This window comes from Rhinolophus ferrumequinum, chromosome 8 (assembly GCF_004115265.2).
Source record: "Rhinolophus ferrumequinum isolate MPI-CBG mRhiFer1 chromosome 8, mRhiFer1_v1.p, whole genome shotgun sequence".
Lineage (NCBI taxonomy): Eukaryota > Metazoa > Chordata > Mammalia > Chiroptera > Rhinolophidae > Rhinolophus > Rhinolophus ferrumequinum.
In genome coordinates this window covers 68,761,554-68,785,659 of record NC_046291.1, presented here as the reverse complement: position 1 = coordinate 68,785,659, position 24,106 = coordinate 68,761,554, and the positions used below count along the sequence as shown (strand labels likewise).

The 24,106-nt window shown below is 37.7% G+C and overlaps 1 protein-coding gene across 1 annotated transcript in view; it reads right to left on the bottom strand.

Annotated features, from left to right (window-relative positions):
* NEB (nebulin) overlaps window positions 1-24,106 on the bottom strand; it is a 190,269-nt gene that overhangs the window by 145,772 nt on the left and 20,391 nt on the right. The window contains 22 exon segments of the mRNA XM_033111682.1: window positions 1,373-1,480; window positions 1,569-1,673; window positions 2,475-2,573; window positions 4,290-4,397; window positions 6,291-6,488; window positions 8,908-9,021; window positions 9,107-9,214; window positions 9,796-9,900; window positions 11,485-11,583; window positions 12,605-12,709; window positions 12,800-12,907; window positions 13,001-13,102; window positions 14,292-14,405; window positions 14,491-14,598; window positions 16,157-16,261; window positions 17,229-17,327; window positions 17,742-17,846; window positions 17,950-18,057; window positions 18,145-18,249; window positions 19,921-20,037; window positions 22,471-22,578; window positions 23,209-23,313. Of these exon segments, the coding sequence (XP_032967573.1) occupies window positions 1,373-1,480; window positions 1,569-1,673; window positions 2,475-2,573; window positions 4,290-4,397; window positions 6,291-6,488; window positions 8,908-9,021; window positions 9,107-9,214; window positions 9,796-9,900; window positions 11,485-11,583; window positions 12,605-12,709; window positions 12,800-12,907; window positions 13,001-13,102; window positions 14,292-14,405; window positions 14,491-14,598; window positions 16,157-16,261; window positions 17,229-17,327; window positions 17,742-17,846; window positions 17,950-18,057; window positions 18,145-18,249; window positions 19,921-20,037; window positions 22,471-22,578; window positions 23,209-23,313 (2,433 nt within the window).

The window sequence follows — 24,106 nt, the reverse complement described above, 5'->3', positions numbered from 1 at the left end:
ATAATTAGATGTTTGCTTGTGTATATTTTGAAATGTAGCCAGGTAAAATTAAAATGTTATTTCAAGCCCATTAGATTGTGTGTAGCTGCTTCTGCCACTCGAGAGAGGTGGGGGTGGGGGTGTAAGCATAATTCATATCAGTGACAAAGTGAAATAAGTTCCTTCCCATTTAGATACTGGTAAAGACAAATGAAAAGATAAATATTTCACAATTCTTACCAATTACATTGTGTTGTTAAAGAAGATCCCAAATAGCTGGCTATCTGATTAGTAGTAGAATTGTAGTAGTAGTAGTGATAGTAGCAGTAGAATTTTAAGGACTCTTTGCATATTCAAAGGGAGACCCTGAGCCAGTAGTGTACAAACACTAACTGGTTCTGAAAAATAAAACGAGGAGAATGGAGCTCCCTTGGGGGAAACTGAGAAGCAGAGATGTGAGGAAAGTTTTGTGCGTTTGTGGGGGTTGGGTGGCTGGAGGAGAGCACCCACAGAGAAAGGGGATCAGTGAGAAATTCTGGATGGCAGGGCCTTTAAGACACAGCCATTATTTATTCAACTGTCGCATATTTACATCGGTGCACTGTCCACTTCATTGCAAATACTCAGTAAAGTTGTGCTTGGGACTTGGGCGGAGATCAAAAGGAAGGGGCTGTGTTCCATCCCTGGATCATGCAGAGTGGAAAGAGAAATGAATCCAGGGGAGGAGAGCCCAGGGGAGCCGAGCAACCCCATCATGTACAAACCAGGAGACAGGTAATGGAAAAACGAAAACGGCAGAACACCCGCAGCAATCACAGGGAGGGTACCCCACTTCCTATAGGACAACAGGTAAAGACTTGAGTCAATTTTCCTTAATTCTCAAAGAACAAAGTGACTTCAGTTCACAGCTGGGTTTAGGTAAGATAGCAAAAGAAACAAAGTGCCTAACTTTAATGGAACCAAGTGACTATTAGGGGCTATGAAACTTGAGTCCAATTCATTCACCTGTAGAAGCATTGAAGGAAAAAGAGAGAAGTAAGGAAAGGGGGAATTCATATAAATTAAGCAAGTTTTGAGATAATATTTTACCATCAGGAGGCTATTCCGACTTAAATAGTAAGTAACTTATTTATTTCCATAGAAGGAATCCTGTGAATTTGTGCAGAAATATAGACGAGAATTTTAAATTAGGGTGCTTGATTAGAACTGATCAGTAAAAGTTATATGAATCCTGATCCCCGAGAAATTCAATCTGTTCAGGGAACTTTCCTTCCTGAATAGTTTTCAACCAGACTTGCTTCCGTTCAGGGACAGTAGATGTGGTAACAATTGGGGTAACAAGCCCACCCCACCCCATTTTCTAGTCACACAGATGACCGCCAGCTGGACTTACATCACTCGCCGCGTGCCTGGCAGCTTTGGCAGCTTTGATGGGAATCGCATCGGTTCTCAGGTCATATCCCTTTTTGCTCAAATCCTTCAAATCTGCTTTGTACATATTCTGAAAGGAAAAATGTCACTTAAATGTAACTCAGTCCTCACTTAGAAAAGGCTTCTCATGCACTCAGCAGCTTAGACCGTGCGCTTACCTCACTGATATTATAAGCATTGACCTTAGCCTGGATGAACTGGGGCAGGTCAGCCGGCAGGCTGTACTTGTGGATCATCTCTTCTCCCTTGGCTTTGTAGGCAATCTGAAAGAGAAAAAAAATATGTATGCACAAATGAACAACAAAGTAGGAAAAAGGGTTTCACGGCACAGGAAAAGAATTTCAGAGCAGATCACATTGCTTTTCAGAGCAGGTGCTTTTCATGAAAGACTCTCTGTGCTGTCCCCATATTCGCCTGCAAATATCTGTAGGCATTCCAGGTCTCAGATGCCATCGCACAGGGTCCTATCTTTGTGCTGGGTCAACCTTGACAAAGGTCCCTTGGTATGTATGCACTAGGAACCTCTGGACCTAGGTAGGGGCACCGGGAGGGAATTAGTCCAGGAAGGTGACCCGACGACAATGTTAACCTGCAGACACTTTCCTGGGCATAGGAAAGGCTAATACGGTGGGAATCACACCAACCATCCGTGTTATACTTTGTGGGCTACTAGAGGGACTGAGGGGTAGATTTCACTGTATAAGATTTTTGGCTTAGCTCTGACTTAAAATATAACTCCAGATGATGTAGTGCTATGTTCGTTTTCGTGCTCTTTCCTAGAAATAGGCTTGTAATGTTTCTTATCACCAAGAGAAGCTCCTCGTACCTTCTCCTTGGAAAGCAATGTCAAAATCCTGAAAGGACAGTCAGGACACTATACATCATCCTCTAAAGATACTATTCGGTGTGCTTTATCAATGAAAAGCTGGGGGAATTACACAGTTGCTCGTGTAACTGAGTCTCCTTTGATTGCATAATAACTACAGGTAATCAGTACATTTGCAACACAAACAAATTTTGTACTAGTTAACATTTGTTAAAACACTGGTAGGATTAACACTTACATCACTCCTCTGGGCCTGGTTAATTTTAGACTGCACTATAATTGGAGCATCTTCGATGGAGGTAAACTTGAGAGTGTCTGGATGTTGGCGATATTTTTTCTGTTTGGAGAATTAAAAAAAAAAAGAAAAACAATAATATTACTGAATTCACTGGAGGCTAATACATAAAAATCCTTGAAAATTATTTTGGAGAGACATGTGTTTTCCTGATTTAAAATGTAAAAACAGTAGATTTTTGGCTGGCTTGAGGGGGAAAAAATGAATTCAATACAAAAGCCAGTGTTTAAAAAATCTGCTTAACCTTGAAATTTTGAGGGGCACTACTGACCCACACAACTTTCAGGAACCAGACTTTACTCTTCTAATTTCTTACTTATAATGTGGAAGAGGGCACTCTCAGCTAAGCAGAATCCAGAAACATCACAAAATTTTCTAAAAGGTTAACAGAAAACCATGTAGAAAAACAATTTAGAGCGTCTTTGCATGACACAAACAACTTCTCAGGGATCTCATTTCCCCTGTCACTCCATCAGGAGCTGAAGTCAAGAATCTCTCTGGTTAAGGGAGGAGGAATTGAAAAATTAGGACGACAGATAAGGATTATTACGAAGAGAGGGAGGGATTTTGCCTTAATATGATCAGTACATAGACTGTTACGACAGCACAAAGGAGGCACAGGAGAGAGAACATTGGAAGGTGCTCCAACTGGGAGCTGGCAACTTCTAGGTACCCAAATTCCTATCTCCTTCTCCATTTGTTCTCCCAGTCTCTTCCTTTGTGCATGTTATACATACATCCCTAGGTACATAGTGGCATCGCTCTTTCAACTTCAGACTTCTGACAACTACCAACTCAGAAGAACTTTTTCTGAGAAATCTGAGTAGATAAAATGGTTTTTTGCCCAAGACAAATAAAAGCACAAAACAAGAAGAACAACAAAATCTTGTGGAAGACATTGTTCACTGAGCACCTCTGTCCTTTCTTTATGGGGTCTCAACCTTGATGATGGATTCACCTGACAGTGGTGGGAATGTTTTGCTGTTGGCAGAGAAGGGACAGATAACCTGGTTGCTGTAAGACTGCAAGATCATCATTTTTTCTTAGACTGAGTAACAATTTATATACTACCGCAGAGTCATCAAGAATATGACATAGGGTATTAATACTTCAAAAATTTCTAGAATGTTCATTATATATATGCATTATTCATAATGATCAACAATTGGAAAAAATCCACATGTGCACTAACTAGATAACCAAAACGCAACATAGCCACTTAAAGGAAAGCCACTCAATAATAAAAAGGAATTAATGGCAGACACTTTGAGGTGATGGATGTACTTCAACACATTATGCTAAATGAAAGAAGCCTGATATAAAGGCAATTTCTAGAAAAGCAAAACTATTGAGACAGAAAGCAGATGAGGAGTTGCCTGGCACTGAAAATGGGAGCAGGAATTTTTCAAGGAAACTTCTTGGGGTATAAGCAGAATTTTAAAATTCAATTGTAAGGATGACTGTACAGCCATATAGACTTACTAAAACTTGTCAGGGATACACTTAAAACAGGTGAATTTTATGGTATGCAAAATATATCTTGATAAAGTTGTTAAAAATATTTTTATCATGAATTGTTAACGTACATGATTTTGGTGGTGTAAAGGGATACATTTATCTACCAGAATAATTCATGGTAAGTTTTTTCCTCAGCAGCAATTGTTAGAGAATGAAGCAGTGAAGGAGGCACTTGCCATGGTTTGGGGGTTTTTAACATGACACACGCACAAATCTCTGTGACACAGGAACTGGCTTTACCTCATTAAGAATGTCTGAAGCTCGCTTTGCCTTTTCCATTTCTAAGGACCCAAAAGGCACCCAGCCACAACCTTTCATCCAGCTGTTGTAGTCAGCTTTGTATTCGACCTAAAACACCAAGAAAAAGATTAAAATTCTTTGGCTCAGCATCATCCTTATTTGTAAAATCATTAACATTTTACCCGAAAAGATGTTTTTAAGATTTCTGACGAGCTTCCTTACTCCATACGTTAAGATTATTTTAAACACATCCTTGGTGAGAGATTTTAACAGCCCTTAGGTTTTCACTGTTTTTCCAGTGGGCATACATTCCATTTCATCCTTATTTTAAAACTGAATGGAAGAATGTGGAATTCTAAGTTCAATCTGAAAAAAAATGCTAAATTCAAAGCTATATCTCAAGGAATACAGGAATACAAGTGTTATGTTTAGATAATCAAATGTGAGATGTTTGCTCACTGGAATTCTAAGTATTATGCTTCCATGGTCAAATTAGGACTGGAGGCCACGTTGAAGGTGGATGATTTTGCTCATTTTTGATTAAATAAGACTTGATAGTAGTTATTGGTGCTAAGTGTTTGCACACAATGCCCTTCATGTGCAATGGTCCACTTAGGAGTGTTCCTATCTTGGCTAACAATGCAGTTTAACACAGTTGCACTGGTTAATTTGCTTATAGAGAACAGTTATCCTTTGGCATTGGTCCTATTTTAGTCCTACCTAATGATATCAAAATAATGAGCTACTATTGTTGTATGGCTATAGATGGTACCTAAAACTTACATTCTAGATACAAAATTCAACTTGTTGTTCTTTAGTGTGGACCTTTTAATTGGAATAAAAAATCAAGAAACCATTTGACTCCTGCCTTTGAGAGGCTTACAATCTATTTGGGAGGAAGAAATATAGCAAAAATTCAACAAATAAATAAGATAATAATGATGCATAGAACAGAATTCTTAGCAATGGAAATGCAGCGTCTTATGTTCATACCAGCATTAGTCACAATAGGCAAAAACTAGAAGCAACCCAAAAGTCCACTGACAGATGAATGCGTAAACAAAATGTAGTACAACATAAAATGGAATATTATTCAGCCTCAAGAAGGTAGGAAACTGACATGTGCTACAACATTGATGAACCTTGAGGGCATTACGCGAATTGAAATAAGCCAGTCACAAAAAGACATACTGTATAGTTGCATTTATATGAGGTCTCAAGAGTAGTCTAACTCATAGAAACAAAAAATAGAAAGGTGGTTGGTTGCCAGGGGCTGAACGAGGAAGGAAATTAGGGAGTTGTTGTTTAATGTGTACAGAGTTTCAGTTTCACAAGATGGAAAAGTTCTGGAGATTGGTTGCACAACAATGTAATAAACTGCTACTGAACTACAGACTTCAAAATGGTACAGATGACAACTTTCGTTATGTGCATTTTACCACATTTTTAGAAAACAGGATTGTTAGGATAAAGTGTTTGATTGTGTAGCTCAGGAAAATTAATTTGCCTAAAGAAGTTTTGATCTGCAAAAAAACCCAGCTATTATAAAAACAGATGCTGTAAATCATGTCCTGTATTTAGCAATCTATGTAAAAACTTATTGATAATGATGACTGTGATTGTTATGGTAGTCATGGTGACAATAATTGTGAACGTTTATTGAGAATTCACCAGGTCATTCACCATGCTAAGTATTTTTGCATGCATTCAAATCCTCAAAATAATTCTTCTGTTTTATTCCAGATTTACAAGGACATTAGACTCAGCAAAGTTGATAACTTTCCCAAAGGGAAGCAGGGATGGGGTCATGCTAGACCCAGGTCTCTCTAACTTCAGAGTGTGTTCTTATTGAACCACAAGGGTAATTTCCCCATTACATACTTGCTACATACAGAACACAATGCAAATACCTCTGAGAATTGCCCAAAATGTCACTCAACTTAGCAATCTTTTTCAGTTTCCCTATTGAAAAGAGGGAATAGAGAAAATCTGATGACTCACATCGCTCTGCAGTGCATAAGACTTCTTGGCAAGGTCCACGTTGATGCTATCGGGCGGGTAGCTGTAAGTGTGTATGAGATGCTTATAGTCCACGTCACTGACAATTGCCTGGGATTTCTTGGCTTGAGTGACTGTGAGCATATCAAGAGGTGCCGTGTAGACAGTTTTTGACTTTTCATAGGCTTTACGATATTCACGCTGTGGATAGGAAATTACCATTTATGATCAGAGATCCTCTATGGATTTCCAGAAAAGCACAGACATCTCACATAAATGACAAATATAAGTTAGAAAACAGCAGATCCAAACATCTGAGTAGTTTTTTTATCCCTAAAATTTGTTTATATGTTACTCACCGTTGAAATATCTCTGAAAATCATACATGGACAACCCTTCTCAAATCTCTTTTAAGATCAAAGTACTACTTTATTTTAAAACAGGAGTTTTCAAAGACTAATAAGCATTATTGCTACTCAGGTAATCTACCCTTTGCAGAGTTTTTCAATAAAAAAGTATTTTTTGATTTATAAAAATAGTGTGACAATCATTTCATACTTCTGATTTTAATAAAATGACTGCTTGACAAGTAGATCTGTACACTTGACTTCTTGGCTTTTCTAAAGTCATTTTTAAATGGATAGTTGCTGATTTTTCAACTTTACCATTCTCCTGTTGATAATAGATAGGCCTCGCTGAGTATCCCAAAGGTAAATTCATACCGAGTTTAATTTTGGTAACAAAATGAAGCTTCAGATTGCAGCAGTTATAAGACCTCAGAGGAGAAAAGTTTGTGAAACTGAGCCATCAAAGTAACCTCGGCCATTATGTACAGTGTTCTCATAAACCAAATGTCCTGACTGAGCCTCAGAAGGCACTTTCATTTGCTAGTTTTCTGGAATAAGGTTAGACAGGCTGATAATTAGGTCAAAATCCCAGCTTCATCAGTTCCATTCACCAATTACCTGAACAGAGAGAAAATTCTGACCTGGTGCCTTTAGGAAAATTCTAAATCCATTATATCTCCCAATATTATATAAGCATTAAAGACAGTGACCCAAGCTAGCAAGTACGGATACGCATTATAAATCTTCTGTAGAAACTCCTTTTGCAAGTGATTTAATCTTTCAGCATTTTTAGGGACTGTGATCTTCCTTCCAATATTTTGTGGGTAGTCACTTTCACTGAATAAATTTATCATTTAATTATAAAATCTAGATCTAAGTTTACAAGAATAAAATATTGAAACTTTCTGATGGTATTCAAGACCATTGGAAAAATAAAGACAGTTTGTCTGTATTAGAAATAAACTGATAAAGCAATGTTGCAAAAGCAGTTGGTGTATGGAAGTGTTTTTGACCAAACTGTTTTGACTCTTTTGTTCATGTTTATACCAGCTCACACATACCTGCACATGTAAAATGTTGTCAAAGGTCCAAATGGCTTTAAGAGATTCTTTTTAAAAGCTGTGCATGTTCTATATCTCAGCTTAGCATTTAGCCTGTATATTATGTGAGACTGACTCATCATTGACTATCTCTTTTGGTTGCCAACATCAATCATTTAAAAAGTATTTACTGAGCACTTATTATGTGCCTAGTGTTCTAATATGTTCTGTGATTGGATGAAAAACAAAAGATAAAGATACATGTGCTGTCAACAGAGAGCTATAACCTTTTCGAGTTGAGAAGGGATAAGGAACTAGAGAACAAGATAGTTTTATGTATGTAAGCACTATATACTGACATAATTCAATGTAAAGTTATTAGACAAAGTAACTGAGTGGGATGTTTTAAAGTGCCATATCACTATATAGTAAATGCAAAATAAATTAAAGAGCACATGGGTAAAATGAAAGCTAATGATATAAACATTCTCGTTAGTTATAAAAAAGTAATATTTGCAAGCTAGGTTGAACATTCTTACCACTTTTAAGTGACTCTCTAAACATTTTTAAACACACTGTATACTGCAATTTGCAATAGTAGATGCTTGCTTCTCTATAGTAAGAATTTTAACCAAAAGATAATAGATGGCCCATAGACAAACCTAAAGGAATCCATACATTCTCTGAAATTCAGGCACAAGGCATGAAAAAACTTTGTTTTTCTAGATGGATGATCCAAATCTTTTATCAGATTCTCAAAGGGGCCTATCATCAATTCTTGGACCTATGCCGATACTAAATACCAAAGTCAATAAACAACAATGATATACTAAGATTTTTATCTGTGACTCATGATTTTCTTCTAGAATAAAGAAAATTTTAAAAACCATCATTTTAAAGGTGATTTTTCAATTAGAAGAAAATATGAAAACATCTAGTGATGTTTTCCAAAAGGTTTTGAGAATTACAACCGATATTCTATTAAATACTAACACATTTTTCACATTTTTTCAAAGTGAAATGGGCATAAAGTAGAAATCAGTATTTTCTCTCCTCAGTTGTGAGAGGCGCAAGAATCTGGAGGGGATCATTCCACTTCTAAACTCCCCAGCAGTGTGCTGTTGTGAACCTGAGAAAACCCATGGATCTGGAATCCTTTTACATGCTTCTACCCTTGGGCATGTTCACAGGAACACCATCTTGCAAACAAGACAGATGTACAAAAGCACTCACATCGCTCTGGAGTTTGGCCGTCTTCAAAGAGTGCAGCATCTTGGGATCATCATTAACGCTGAGGGCTCCAATCATTTTCCCTTTGTTTTTCTCATAGTCTTTCTTGTACATCACCTGCAAAGACACCACATGTGCCAGGTCCCGCTCCTCAGGAAACATCACTGAGGCCCCCCTGCCCAGGTCCCCAGGCCATACTCACATCACTGGCATTCTTGCTGTTGGCTTTGGCTGCCAGTAGGGGAATGGCATCCACTTTAATGTCAAACTTCTTAGCTTTGCTCTTCTCCCAGTCGTACTTATAAATATTCTGGACAGGGAAATGTTAGTAAAGGAATTGTAAAAACAACAGAGTCACCAAGTAAAAATTTTTAAAAAACCAAAACATTGAAAATTTGTAGATATGGACTTATTTCACCTGATAATACTATACTGTATTTACCAAATGGTAGTATCACTACTGATTTATCTGTCATTCAGCTTTGTCCCACCACCACCCAATAAGTATAATATACTCTTTCTAATATTCTGTGAACTTTCTAAAGACTCCACTATCCTGATCTATAAATGATAATATACAATGAAAACCACTTGGAGAAGATGACATGCACTATTTGCCTAGGAAAGATCTTGTAACACTCTAGGGATTAGCAGAGGGGTGATTGAGAGAATGTTTCTGATAGTAACAGAGACTGTGGAAAATAAAATCTGATAGCTAAGCAAGAACCTTAAGCGTATTTAGGCCTTAAAAGCTCCACTTGAGAGTATACTCTGGTTAACAATTTCAGGGGCCGTTTGTTTGCATAACTCCCGGTCTGGTCTTTGTAAACACCTATACCACTTCCTCTCCTCAGGCGCACACACATAAGATGCTGTGACTTTGGTACTTACATCACTCAGGTTATAGGCATTAACTCTGTGTTGGATGAACTGTGGAGCATCTGCTGGTATGCTGCACTTGAACTTCTCATTTTCGTGTTTTGCTTTGTAGTTCAGCTGAAAACAGAACAGAGGGTAGCCAAATGGTTCAGGGTAGGAATGTTGCTGAATGCACATAGCAGCATATATATAGCTAAGTCATTACTACCGTTCTTAGGTAAATGCCTCAAAGAAAGAGTCAGTCCAGTAGAAGTGCAGTACAAGGCCCAGACTCTCAGTCCCTCTTCTGGGATTGTAGTGCAACCAAACTTTGGGTGGTCATTTTGTAAATACTATCACAAATATATGGGGAACTTATTGTTTGATCTAAATTTCTAGGCTGAACCTTGAAGTCATGAACACCCAAAACCTAAGAAATTCTGTAATCAGAGCACTAACAAAAATAATAACAATTCTAAATAAGATACTAGCACAGTTGAAAAGATATGTAAATTCTTATTAAACCTACAAAATATAGGACTTGATTTAACATTTTTTTAAAATAACATTAGGTGGAAGGAAAGGAGTGTGAAGAGGGAACGGGGCTGTTGAATTGTTGAGCTAAAGGCCAATGGACCAGACTGAGAAGGAATGTGCAATACGCATGTCCAAAACAGAGCCCGTGGCCTCACCAGGCCAACGAGAAGAGCGTGTGGGGACTGGACAGTGGAAACAGCATGACATTCCTCTGCAGCTTACCAGGTTCAGCGGGGTCAACAATGTTAGCTGTTCTTTCTGGGGCACCAAATATGAATGTGCTAGGAAGCATTGCATGTGGACCAATATGACTTACATTGGTTATACTAACACCATTCTCTTCTTTCCCAATTGCTCATGAGCTAATTCGAGTTACTAAGACATGTTTCCTGGTAGAACACACTGTACATGTTATTGTCCTCAGGATTTAGCTGTGTTAGCACCCTGCTACTCCAAATGGGTTCTACCTATCGGCACCACCAGCACCACCAGCTTTTAGAGAGTCAGAATATTGGGTCCCTCCAGACCTGCTGAATCAGAATCTGCATTTTACCAGGGTCAATGGGTGATCCATATGACCATGAATGTCTGAGAAGCACTGTTGCCCTTCCCCTGATCTCGACATGGCTGGATCATTCTGACATAGATCTTTCTTGATCACCCAGTCTAAAGTGCTCACTCAGTCACTGTATCTCATCATCCTATTCTAATTCTGTACCACTATCCTATGTTAGTTTTCTTCTTATTGTCTGGTATCTTTCTTGTTTCTGTGCTCTTTCTCTTCTTGTAAAGTCTTTATTAGGAAACTCAAGAATGGGAAATGCTAGCCTTGTTAGCTACTCAAGTACATATATGCTTTTGTTGTTTATTTAAGTTGCCATGAAAATTTAGCATGCCTTATTTTCAATATGCATTATTTTTAGTATGATCCTAATGACTAAATTCACACTAAAAATCGGTGAGCTATTGAAGAACTATTAGTTATTTTAATTATTGTCTAACATCATTGTTCCTGAGGTTGCAATTCAATCTAGCAGTTACATATGTATTTCATTAAACAAATCTTGAAAAACGACATTGTTGGGATGATAGATGTGCCCATGAAGATTAAGCATGCAAATGCTTACGGTTCAAATAAGCAAAGCAGTCTGGGTCCCCCATGTGTGCATAAATCAAGGTACTTACATCGCTAAGCTGTTTCGTGTTGAGCTGGGCTTGCAACTGTACAGGACTATCAGTGACAGCCGTGAATTTGGTCTTATCTGGAGGGACTTTGTAGGTATGCTAGAAAAGAAGATGTTCCTTAATGAAATTTTATAATATATCTTTATAGTCTCATTTGTATATACATGAACATATAAAAAGTTTCCAGCCAAAATAATTTATTTCCTGAAAACTTGGTTGATATGGTCTCACTTTCTCTTTCTTTCTCAGTCTCTCTCCCTAAGTTGCCTCTAAACTGGTCTCCCTGCACCAAATCAGCAACCAGGTTAATCTTCCCCCTGCTGCATTCCTACATGGCTCTCTCTCTACTGGACTCGGCATTCAATCCGATCTTTACCTTGGCTTATAAACCCTATCCTACAGAATCCATCCCCTCCTCCATCTCCTACCATTTTACCTCTTACTACTGCCCCGCCACCCCCCAATACGATTCAGCCACTTCATCCCTACAATTCCTTAAATGCCACGCTTGTACTCTCCTTAGGCTGTTCTTCCTGCTGCCCTTATCTTGATGTAGGCATGGCTGTATACTCCTGCCCTGGACCTTCCTTGACCACCCAATCTACAGTGCCCATCGAATCTCTCTCTCCCACATCAACTTATTGTGATTCTGTAGCATCATTCTACATCAGCAGTCTTATCATTGCCTGACATCGTTTTTGCTTCTGTGCTCTTTGTTTATTGTCTGTCTCTCCCTCGAAAATGCAAGTTTCATGAGGCAGCCCACCTTGTGCCCTCTTCTCTCCCATCACCAAGGAAAGTGATTGGCATAAGCTAGTCCCTCATGTAAAATTGTTAGGTGAATAAACACCCATCTCTCACAAATCTCTATGTCCTCCCTTTTTCCTGAAGCCATGTATGTATAAACTAGTGGAAACAAAGGTTTATAAAACCTGAAATTATTTTGTAACAGTCTTCTTCACAGTAATTGTTGTGTTCCCCAATTCTACCCAAAAGCCAAAATTTAAAATTTAACGTTAGCTAACCTTTAGACGTTAGCATTTAAACTCCTTCTAAGTTTACCACTAGATGGCACAAGAATCCCAAACCCAATTTCGAGAATTCAGAGCAGTCGACTCACATCTTTACACTGGTCTAGCTTCTTGATTGCTTCATATTCTTGTGTTATTGTCTGAGGGAAATAACACTTCCCTTTATCTTCTTCATATTCTGCTTTGTAATTTTTCTATAATGAGAAAGAACAAAAATAGATGATGATTGTTATTGTTCCCAAACAGGGTCACTGTGAGGCCTGAGCAACTGTCTTCAAACTTACGTCACTGTTTTGAGCTGAAACTTTCATGCAGTGTACTTCATATGGGTCCTCAAAGCTGCCTATATAATGTCCCAAAATATTCTGTACATACGAATCTTTATATTTAGTCTGAAAAAGAAAACATATACAACTCAAACTGACAGTTATATGCAAACAGTAGGAAAGCCCTCAAAGCCCAGAGGTAACTGTGGCCTTTCGAACCTCACTGAATTTCTTCAGCAGAGTATCAAGTTGATATTTCGGGGTCTCACAGTAATTCACGCTTCTTGCCTTTGTCTTCTCATAGTTTTCCTTGTACAATCTCTGTCAACGGTAAAAGAAAATCAAACAAAGAAAAGAAAAAAATGTATCTCATGGAAAAAAAGCCATTCATATCATTGCTATACTTTAATGGAAAGGGCAAATTTTGCATTTTTTTTCAGCATTTATTTCCCACAAAGCAAAAAAGCAGGATGAATATGGTGCTCTTACATAATTTAGTCTGCTGATCATAAGTATGTTTTCATTACTTATCCTAATATTTCTCAGCCAGAATAAATCAGAGCACACGAATGCTGCTACCTAAGCAACTTTTTGTCTTAAAATAATTCCTTCCACTTGAATGTCTGAAGGAAAATAAATTTTTTTAAGCGTTGGTGCAAAATGAGGTAAAATGGATAAGGTGAACCTTAGATTCTTAGGCACAGCCTTAGAAAAGTGTTCAGTTCAGTACTTGATGAAAACATATTTTGAAACACCTCCGGAAATTGCTTTTTATCATTAAGACCTAATATTTTACTTTATAGCAATAATACATGAAAAGATAGGTTTTTCTGTTTTATTGAATGTATCATATATTTCATTACATTCTCTTTAAATTCTCCCATATGGAAATCCAAATCATACTGAATAAAGATAGGAATATTTGTAAATTAATAGGGAGTATTTGTTTTTGGTATGAATTAGAACAGCAATTTTTGTAGAGTTTTGTTTTATTTTTAACAAGTAATTTAAATTAAATGAGATCAGTATTTTATAAAATTCTTAAAATAAAATACATTGTTTTTGAAATAATGCTTCATCTAAGTTTTGCTACTTTGTCTTTCGCCTGATTTTCTCACTTTTTGCCTTTTATTTTTCTACATGTACTTTTGCAAAGTACCTTAAGTCAGGTCATGGCATGGAATGAATACACGTTTATACATACTGAGATTTCGAGCCCATTTCCAGGAAAGGCAATAAAGAAAATGATATTGCTAGTATGATTTCCCTCCTAATAAAACAGAAGGCATTAAAGAGATGAAGGGAATCTTTACAACATTCGCTGGTGTCGCAAAGTACAGAAACATCACCAAAATGAGGAAGTTAATCATCCTTCATCGCAGGGCTCTCACGTTTGATTTGTCGTCCTGAATTTGAGATTTAATTTAGGCATTAACCTCCCATCCAAGGTTACATTAAACACCAAGTGTGACCACATCTGAAAGCAAGACAGATTTACAAAAGCACTCACATCGCTCTGGAGTTTGGCCGTCTTCAAAGAGTGCAGCATCTTGGGATCATCATTAACGCTGAGGGCTCCAATCATTTTCCCTTTGTTTTTCTCATAGTCTTTCTTGTACATCACCTGCAAAGACACCACATGTGCCAGGTCCCGCTCCTCAGGAAACATCACTGAGGCCCCCCTGCCCAGGTCCCCAGGCCATACTCACATCACTGGCATTCTTGCTGTTGGCTTTGGCTGCCAGTAGGGGAATGGCATCCACTTTAATGTCAAACTTCTTAGCTTTGCTTTTCTCCCAGTCGTACTTATAAATATTCTGGACAGGGAAATTTCAGCAAAGGAATTGGTAAAAATGGTGTGCATGTTATTACACTTTAAAGACTAAAGGGTAACCCAGTCCCTTGTCTTAATATAAAATAAATAGACCTTTTTTCTTGTGAACGAAATCATGCATATTTTAGATAATTCTCTTCAAGCTGAAGCTTCTAACTCTCCAAGATTAAGCTTCTCTACTCTCTATTAGAATATTTCACCAATTAAGATACTTCTAGTTATCGTATAATATTTGATTTCTAATACTGAATGTTCTATAGAATGGCACAAATATTTTATAGTTGACTTAAATTTTATGATATAAAGACATCACTTTCATTTGATTTCAAAGTTCTCTGCAAATGCTATTTCATGAATCATTACAATACTCATTGATGCTGGATAATTTATACTTATTTACACCGTGCTTCCCCGGAAATAAGACGTTGCCGGACAATCAGCTCTAAGGCATCTTTTGGAGCAAAAATTAATATAAGACCCAGTCTTATTTTACTATAATATTAGATTAGGTATTTATAATATAATATTATATTATATTATATTATATAATATAACATAATAGTGGGTCTTATATTAATTTTTTGCTCCACAAGACGCATTAGAGCTGATTGTCCAGTTAGGTCTTATTTCCGGGGGAACAAGGTAGAATTGCTGATGAAATTGAAACCCCCAAAGTAATTCGACTTTTCTATAAAATTATGTTTGGAAATGAAAGATAGTAATGGATAACTGGCCTTATGCCTTTTGAATACCCTGTATCTTCATTAGTGCAAGTACTCTTACATGTAGAAATAAGTATCATTTTGTACGTAATAAGGAACATTATAGGCTCGGGGAATAAATGAAATGAAATTGAATCTTAAAAATATCAAATTCTGAAAGAAATTAATTATAGTATAGTATAAATGAATACGTGACTGAAACATCTAACATTAAGATTTGCAATTTTGCAACAACATGGATGGATCTTGAGATTGCCACACTAAATAAGCAAAATAAGTCAGAAAAAGTTGAGAACCATATGACTTCACTTATATGTGGGATAAAAAACTGAAAGTGACAAACAAGACAAACAAACCAAAACTCATAGACACAGATAACAGTTTAATGAAAAGGGGGTCACATATACGATGATGGAAGGAAAACTGACTCTGCGTCGTGAACACACAATGTGATATATAGATGGTGTGTTATAAAAATGTGCACTTGAAACCTATGTAATTTTACTAATCAATGTCACCCCAATACATTTAATAAAAATTTTTAAAAGATTCGCAATTAAACATACATGAGTGGTGGCATTTTTAAGGTTGGTTAAAATATATTAAGATTGTCTAATTGTATGGATCTACTTACAAGATTGCCACACACATTTTATAAGGTGAATTCAAAGTTATATTGTCAGCAGCTTAGGAACATGACACAAATGTTAACTGTTCTTCCTATCTTTAACATTGAAATAGTTATTCAATGAAAGAATTCAAAAATCAAAGTCTATGCTGTCAGGGAATCACATGGCATAGTACGCGTAAGGAACTTACATCACTTAGGTTATAAGCATTGACTCTGTGCTGAATAAAGGCAGGAGTATCTGGAGGTATATGACACTTAAACTTTTCACTTTCATGTTTCGCTTTGTAATTTAGCTGAGAGAGAGAGAGAGAGAACCATTAGTTCTAAAGAAGAATTGTTCTAAAAATAAAAACTTGAGTGGCAGTTTTCATAAGATAAATTATAAAATACACTTTGTTAAATAACAACTGACAAAGTTGTTAAGATTAAAACAGAAATCCAGAGCTAGGGTAGGCCACGCTGTGTTATTGACAACTTGTGTGCTGGACACGTGACTGTTGTTATCACATCTATTACCACGGTGGGACCCTAATGGAAGGAAGTGGCTCTTTCATATACGGTCCCCTTCACTCATATCACCCATATCAGAACCCTATGGATTGAGAGTGACAGCCCTTTCTTCCTTTTCATTGTCAATTCTCATTGGAGAATCTTGTCTAACAAAAATGGTTATGTCCTCTCACATACATGTTGATACTCTAATTAAAGCCTTCATTTCTGGCCATAAATCTACTGAGGTTACATTTATTCCTATTTTCTTAGTTTAACACAAGTTTGGAAATTCATACTTAAAACTCATATGGTAAACTTATCTCAAACACTCCATTTTCCAAAAATGTTTTTTGAGAGAGAAATCCCATATGTTGAATACCTGTTCTGGGCCAGGGTGTGTGCTATCTCCTTTCACTTTATCTTCAAAACAACCACGTATGAGGCATAGAAAGGTTAAATAATTTGCCCAGACAGAGCTGGAATTTGAATCTAATTTTATCTGACTTGAGAACTCATGTTCTTTCCAGTGCATAAAGCTACATTCGTTTCCCTTATAAAACCATTTTACTATAATTATTATCTACCCAAGAAGATGCAAGGCATCTAAATAGGAAAATAGTTTAGGTGATTACACATATTAAACTTGTTAAACTTGCTAAAACTCACGTTGCCTTTTTGGTAAATGTGACAAATTACTAGATTTTCTGTATAGAGTTATGCTACATTATCCCTCATAATTGGATTTCCTGGATATTTAGAGGAACTTACGTCACTCAGTTGTTTGGAATTAACTTGGGCTTGCACCTGAACAGGCGAGTCGGTTACTTGAGTGAATTTTGTCTTATCTGGATGGACTTTATAGGCATGCTGTGAGGGAGAAAAGGAAACAGGTTTAGCTGTATCACTCGTCAAAACCACGTTGATCTATAGGAGAAGTGAGCAGAACCCCATTCCCCCTAAGAAAAGGTACCTATAATTAGTAAACCACATTGTTTTTTTTCTAATTAGACTGCAGTGTCTTTGAGAGATGTTCTTATCCGTACAAGAAACTTTCCCATATTTTCAGATGTGAACTCTTCTTGGGGAAAATTAACTAGAATTAGCTCTTGAAATGTTTGGGTGATAATAGGAAAAAATAGTACATCTACTATAAATTTGCTGTGTTACAATTTTTTTTTTTTTGCTTGCATTTATTTGTAAAAGTGTCAAAACGTTAAACACACCTTGGTCACTAGATACTGTGGAGGGCAGTAACGTTCACAGTTCATACTATAGACTTACGTCTTTACACTGATTCAGTTTCTTGATAGTTTCATATTCTTGAGTTATCGTCTGGGGGAAGAAGCCTTTGCCTCTGTCCTCTTCATATTCTGCTTTGTAGTTTTTCTATGAGGAAAAGTAATCAGACATAAGGATGCAACAACCATTGCATTCATACCCGAAAAAAAATGTGTTATTTGCAAAGCTAAACAATGGTCTTAGAACGTACATCACTGTTTTGAGCTGTGACTTTCATGCAGTGTGTATAATACGGATCCTCAAAGGTGCCTACATAATGTCCTAGAACATTCTTCAAATAGGAATCTCTGTAGTTAGTCTGAAAGACAAAACATATTTCATTTATTTGTGTGTGAAATTATGTGTCTTTTCTTTGACAGCAGGGAGTGATCCTAGGATGGCTTACATCACTGCTGAATTTGTGCAGAACCGTGTCAAGCTGAAATTTGGGGGTCTCGCAGTAATTCATGCTCTTTGCCTTTGTCTTCTCATAGTTTTCCTTGTACAATTTCTGCAAAAAAAAAAAAAAAACTCAGTGAAAGTAGATTGCTGTCACTCCCACACTGATTATAACACTTGTATTTTCCAACACCAAACAAAAGAAGAAAAAAAAAGTTACTGCCTGTCAACTGTCTTAAAAACTGACAATCAGATATGTGGGTGTCGTGAATGATAAACCTTTTCTGTTAGCAATTATGGTAAAGCCAAAGTGTATAACAATCTTCAAAAAAAATCAGAAACCAGTTTGGTGCCTCCGACCAAGCCCTTAGTTGCAGAGATTCGCATCTATCTCTGAAATGCGGCCTTCTCCATCTCCCAGGTCACATACTCTTCCCTCACTGATGGTGTCCCAACAAACAGGAATATTGTGAGCAGCACTGAATTTTTCTTTTTTTTTTAAAACAAACCTTCATGAAAAACTTTAATAAACCTTAAGAAATACATATTCTCTCTTCCTCCTTCGACCGAGGAAAAATTCCTTACTGTACTTTAAAAATAAGAATGTACAAGAACTCAGATCGTGAACCTACTAACTCTTCTTCTCTGCTAGGATTTGTCTTTAGCTCTAGCAATAACAATAAACAATTATTGGATGTTAAATGCACAACTGAGACAGCAGATCACTGTCACCTTTTTATGTTGGGTTTTGACATTGTAAATGGTTTACATTTCATTTTTAATATTTTCCCATTCCTGTCTTTAGCAGCAAAGTGGATCTACACCTGGGCTTTTATGTTTGATAAAAAAAGGCTGTCATTTAGGAAGCAGGAGACGTGCTGTGGATTGATTTTTCTGCAGAGCTATTTAAACAGATCCATTTACGCTCTCTCACCTGGCACTTCTAAGTCACATGTGCTCATTTCTCAGGTGCTGACGTAATCCAAGGGACACAGAAACGATAACGAACCCACACAGAGAGCCCCACCTATAATCCTCAAATATTGGGAAAGCTTACTTCAACCTAACCATACGGGAAAAACTCAACTGATCACAAGTTCAGTCTCTTTCCATGTATAGGCAAAGTGGTCTTGGGCTGTTAGTCTATTAATGCCAGGCCCAGCTCTCACTTATCTAATCTATTTGAAATCTAATGGATTAGTCAGGCTCTAACAATTCCACAAGTAGAAATTCCTGTGAAGACTTGGGGAGCATCTTACAAGTTCTGGTCTCTGCAAATGATGGTTTCTGGGGCCAAGATCTGAGGAGAAAAGGGCAGCCATGGGGAGAGAAGTCGTAAAACACAGGACATTTTCCTTCTTCTCCCAGCAGCGGGCCTGACGGACACAAGGCCAGAGAGCTAACACTGCTTCATCTCTCTTTCTCCTCCCCTTTCAAAGTTTTCCTTCTGCCTCTGTTAACATCGCAACACATCTCTTACAATGCACACTAGCCTTGGAGGCACAGGCGCCTGGAGCCCACAAGGAAATGAGGATTTCTCTGCTCGTTGAACTAAATCCACAGCACCCCCCACCTCTACCCCCACCCCCCAAAAAAAAATGATACACATCATATTCAGAGGCACTAATACCTTCCTGTGGTTAGATGGTTCCAGGGGACTGCTACACCATAATTTTAAAGTATTTGCAAAGTTATATTTGCATTTAGTCAATATAAAAGGAGATAGATTTCATCTCTCCTGCAGCTAAGGTTAAAACAACACTTTTGACAAGACTATACTTACATCACTTAGGGTATTTCCTGCTGCCATCAGCCGCCTAAGCAGTGGGTTCTCTGAAGCAGGAAGTACATTATAATCTGCTTTTGCTTTATTCTTTTCATAGTCTTCTCTGTATTTTATCTGTAGGTGTGAAATAAAGTGATAAAGTAACTCTCTGGGTTATTTTTGTTCTCATCTCTATTACGACTATTATAACATAGTTCCACAAATCAATTTTCTCTTTAGAAAAATGGCAGCTTGACATTTTACAAACAAAATACTCATAGTAACTCATAACAGTAGCAGAGAAACTGTATAAATTTCCAAGATATCTTTTTGTTACCATTCATTTACTCATTCAAAAATATTCATTATGATATTTTTGAGTACTTATTATATTCTAGGCACTGGGACACATACAAGAAAGAATAACACATAGTCCCTGCCTTCAAAGCTAGAAATAGGTAGATACATAAATAATGGGAGAGAGAAAGATCCACAAATAATGACAGCACATCACGCTGCTGAAGAACCATTATTCAGCTCCTACCTACCTGCCAACACATTTTTAAAGAAAGAAAGCTGGAAGCATCATGAATCTACCCTTGTATGCCTCATCTGTGAGTGTGTGTGTGAGTGTGTGTGTATTTAACGTACCTGCAGGAGGAGAAGGAACTGGTTCTAGTGCTGACCATGATCCCCAGGGCCAGCCATTTACTCAGCAAATATAACTATACAATGTAGACAAGTTCAAAGAATCCTAGATAATGTACCAACATTTAAGAACCTTAGAAAACAAATACAATCAGCTTGGTATCCAAAGGCAGGATGTACACAACTGGAAAGCAGCTGCGCGATCCCCTGCAACTCACAGCGAGTACTCACAGGGGATGAGGTACAGGAAGGGGAAACACAGAGAATCTCTCCGTCTCATAGAATTATATATTTCACTGAGAAGTGGGAATAAGCAGAAAGGAAATCCCACAGACCTTTCTATCCCCCTACCTGCATCTGAGCTCTGCAGCCTCTTGTCCTGTCTGTGGATGAACCGTCAGGGTGTGTGGCAAAGCCATCCCCTCCTCGTAAGCACCAGATCGCCTCCCCTTTCATTTCTTCAGGACGTTGCTCCTACCCTTCTTGCCTCCTCCCACGTCAACACATTTTCCCTCTGTGCTAGAGTTCTTATCCATCAGCATAGAAACACAGTGTTTTTGTTTTCTGTCTTTAAAATATCCCCACTTACTTAGCAGCTACTATACCGTTTTCTTCTTTCCTTTTCAGAAAAACACTTTGAGAGCGTTGAGTATGCTCGTATTTTTATATTTCTCTCATGATCCCTTTCATGAACCCTCTCCACGTAGACGCAACCAAAGTGTTCTTGTTCAGTTCACCAGAGACCATACATTGATAAATCCATTTCAGAAACATTGACATCATTGGTCACTTCCTTCTCTCTTCACTGGCTTCCCAAGAAATCACTCTCTCGTGACTTTGCTCCTACCTCATCTCCTTAATGTCTTCACATGGAAGCACCCCAGAATTCAGTCCTGACAGCTTTCTGTCTGCACTCGCTCCCTTCATGGCCTCCACTCTTATGCATTAAATACTATTCATATGCTGATAACTCCCAAATTTATACAACCTTCCCAGATAGCTCCCCTGAAAATTCAGACTCATATATAATCAACCGCCCCCTTGACATTTCCACTTGGATGTCTAAATAAGGCATCTCAAATCTTACATGTGTGAAGCTAAGCTCAGGTCACTCCGCCAAAACAAAAGCATCCACTGCTTCCACAGTCTTCCCCATCTTCATAAAAGGAAACAACATCCATCTAGCTGCTTAAACCAAAACTCTCTTCTCATATCCCACATCAACCCATCAGCAGCAAATCACGTCAGCTCTACTTTGCAAAATACTTCTCATCACTTGTCCTGCTTCCCTCCTGGTCCAAAATATCACTGTTTTGAACCTGGATGCTGAAATAGCCTCCTAAGTGATGTGATCTTCCTGGCCTCACTCCTCCAGCAGAGGCAATGCCTGGGTTAGAATCAAGTCTGATTGGCTTTGAAGTTTATACTCTTTCTAGTGCCCAACCTGCTTTAGAATGCCCAGGAGTCTGAAGATTTACCAAAGTCACTCTATAGAGTATATGAGCATATCCATGGATCCATGTATTCTGTCTGTGACTAGATTTTCACTAGTTAGTAGGAATATAAGAAAAATAATGGTAGTAATGAGTATGGGAGTATCTATGTTCACATAAGGCTACCAATTGTCTTTTATTAAGGGGTCTCAAAACCCCTGTTCTGTCTTCTGAGATTATAGCCTTTCTACTTCTGGGTACCAAAGGTCATTTATGAAATACTAAAGATGGTAATTGGGAGTTGTTGATGTTCGTACACAGCAAAATTTTTTTAAAAAATTTGGTAGCCCTATGATAACACCAAAGTACTTTTTTGTCTCCTAAGAAATGTCTTTTTTATTTTTTTTCCAAAATATACAAAAACAAGAGTTGTAAGACATTCACTCACACTGAGACCATTGGGATAACTGAAGGAATTTCCTCCTACCGTGCTAGCTGCCAATCCAGCTTGTTTATTCACTTTGTACTGTGGTGTGTCAGTTTGCATGAAGTAGATCTGGTCTTTCATATTCTCAAAGTCTTGTTGGTATTTCCTCTGTAAGACATTAAACATACTGAAGAACTGCAGTGGCAACAAACTATGCAAGGCTTTTACACAAAGAGGCCACGTGGAGAGTTACCCAAAGCCTGCTCCTCTTCGCTACCCAAGTTCAATTACAATGAAAGCATGTGGTGTCATTACAAAAACGATTAACAACTTAACAGAGATTTGGAGCAATTACAATGGGCTAAAAGACAGACTCCAAGAAGGAGCTCTTGAAGTCCAGTCACAGAGAACTTAAGAGAAAAGAAAAAGAGGACTTATATTTTCCAAAGGAAAAGTCTAGGAAGAAACTAATCAGTTTCATAAATGTACTGTTTGGGTTCCCAGCAAAGAATAAATTAAGAAGGGCCCCTTCAACCTGTACTCACTTTGAAACCATATTGTTTCTATGAAAACCGAGGCAAGAGTAATGGAATCTAATCAAAACAATATTTCTCAAAAGTAAGGAAAGATTGTAAGATTTCTTTCTCAAAGGGAAGTCAACACAAGTCTTGCTCCCAAGAAGAGGTGCCAGGACTTCTGAATGTTCACGTACCACTTCAGGTGAAGCAGGAGGCTAGAAATCATAAAGGAAGGGTCCCCCTTTCAACCTAAGAATATCCGGCCATCCTTTTTACTTACTGAGCTGATGTTATCAGCATTCATCCTGGCAGTTGCAATTTCAAAGCAGGGTGTCTCACTCCATTTGCCTTTGATTTTATTTTCATAGTCTTGCTTGTATTTTTGCTAGGAGGAAAAAATAAAGAAAGTGGACTAGCAAAACCCAGGACTTGACAAATAAGACAGCAAATTAAGCGGTAACTGACAACTTTCAAAAATATCTTGACTAGACCCTTCTTGGGTCCTTAACAGATGTCTTCAAATCTTCTAGTATAGTGTCAATTTATCCAACAAGAAAATTGGGTGAGGGAGATAGAGGTCCTAATTCTTGCTCCCTTACTGAGTTTGGGTACTTAGTTCATTGAGAACTCACAGCTGTTTCCTGATGTTTGAGGAAGGAGAGAATTAGAAGCATCTTCCACTTGTAACTCATAGTTATAATAAAACCACTCAACCCCAGATTTCCGTGCCAGATAACCTTAACCATTAATTTCTGAGCTTTACCAAAACTCCTAGTTACACAGAAGGCAATACCAAAACAAAATTGGCTTGCAGACCAGTGAATAAGACTTCCTAATTTAGACTTAAAGAAATTTTAGTGAGAACTGGCAAGTAATTCAAAAATTAAACTGCTGCCCTATCTTACTCCCAAACACCAAACCATCTAAATTCCAGGCTGTGAGCTCCTTGGAGAGAGGAATTATGTCTTCTTCGTTTTTGTATTCTCAGCATTTAACATAAAATGCAGCATGCAGAATTTACCTCATAAAGGTTTGTTCAGCTACACTAAGTTGAACTGAGTCCATGATATGTGGTTTTGAACAACCTAGAACTGAAATATAATGACCCTAGCCAACCCCACACCTGGGCACACGAGCTGGAGCCAGAGCTAGGTTAGACCAATTTCCCCTCTTTGGCT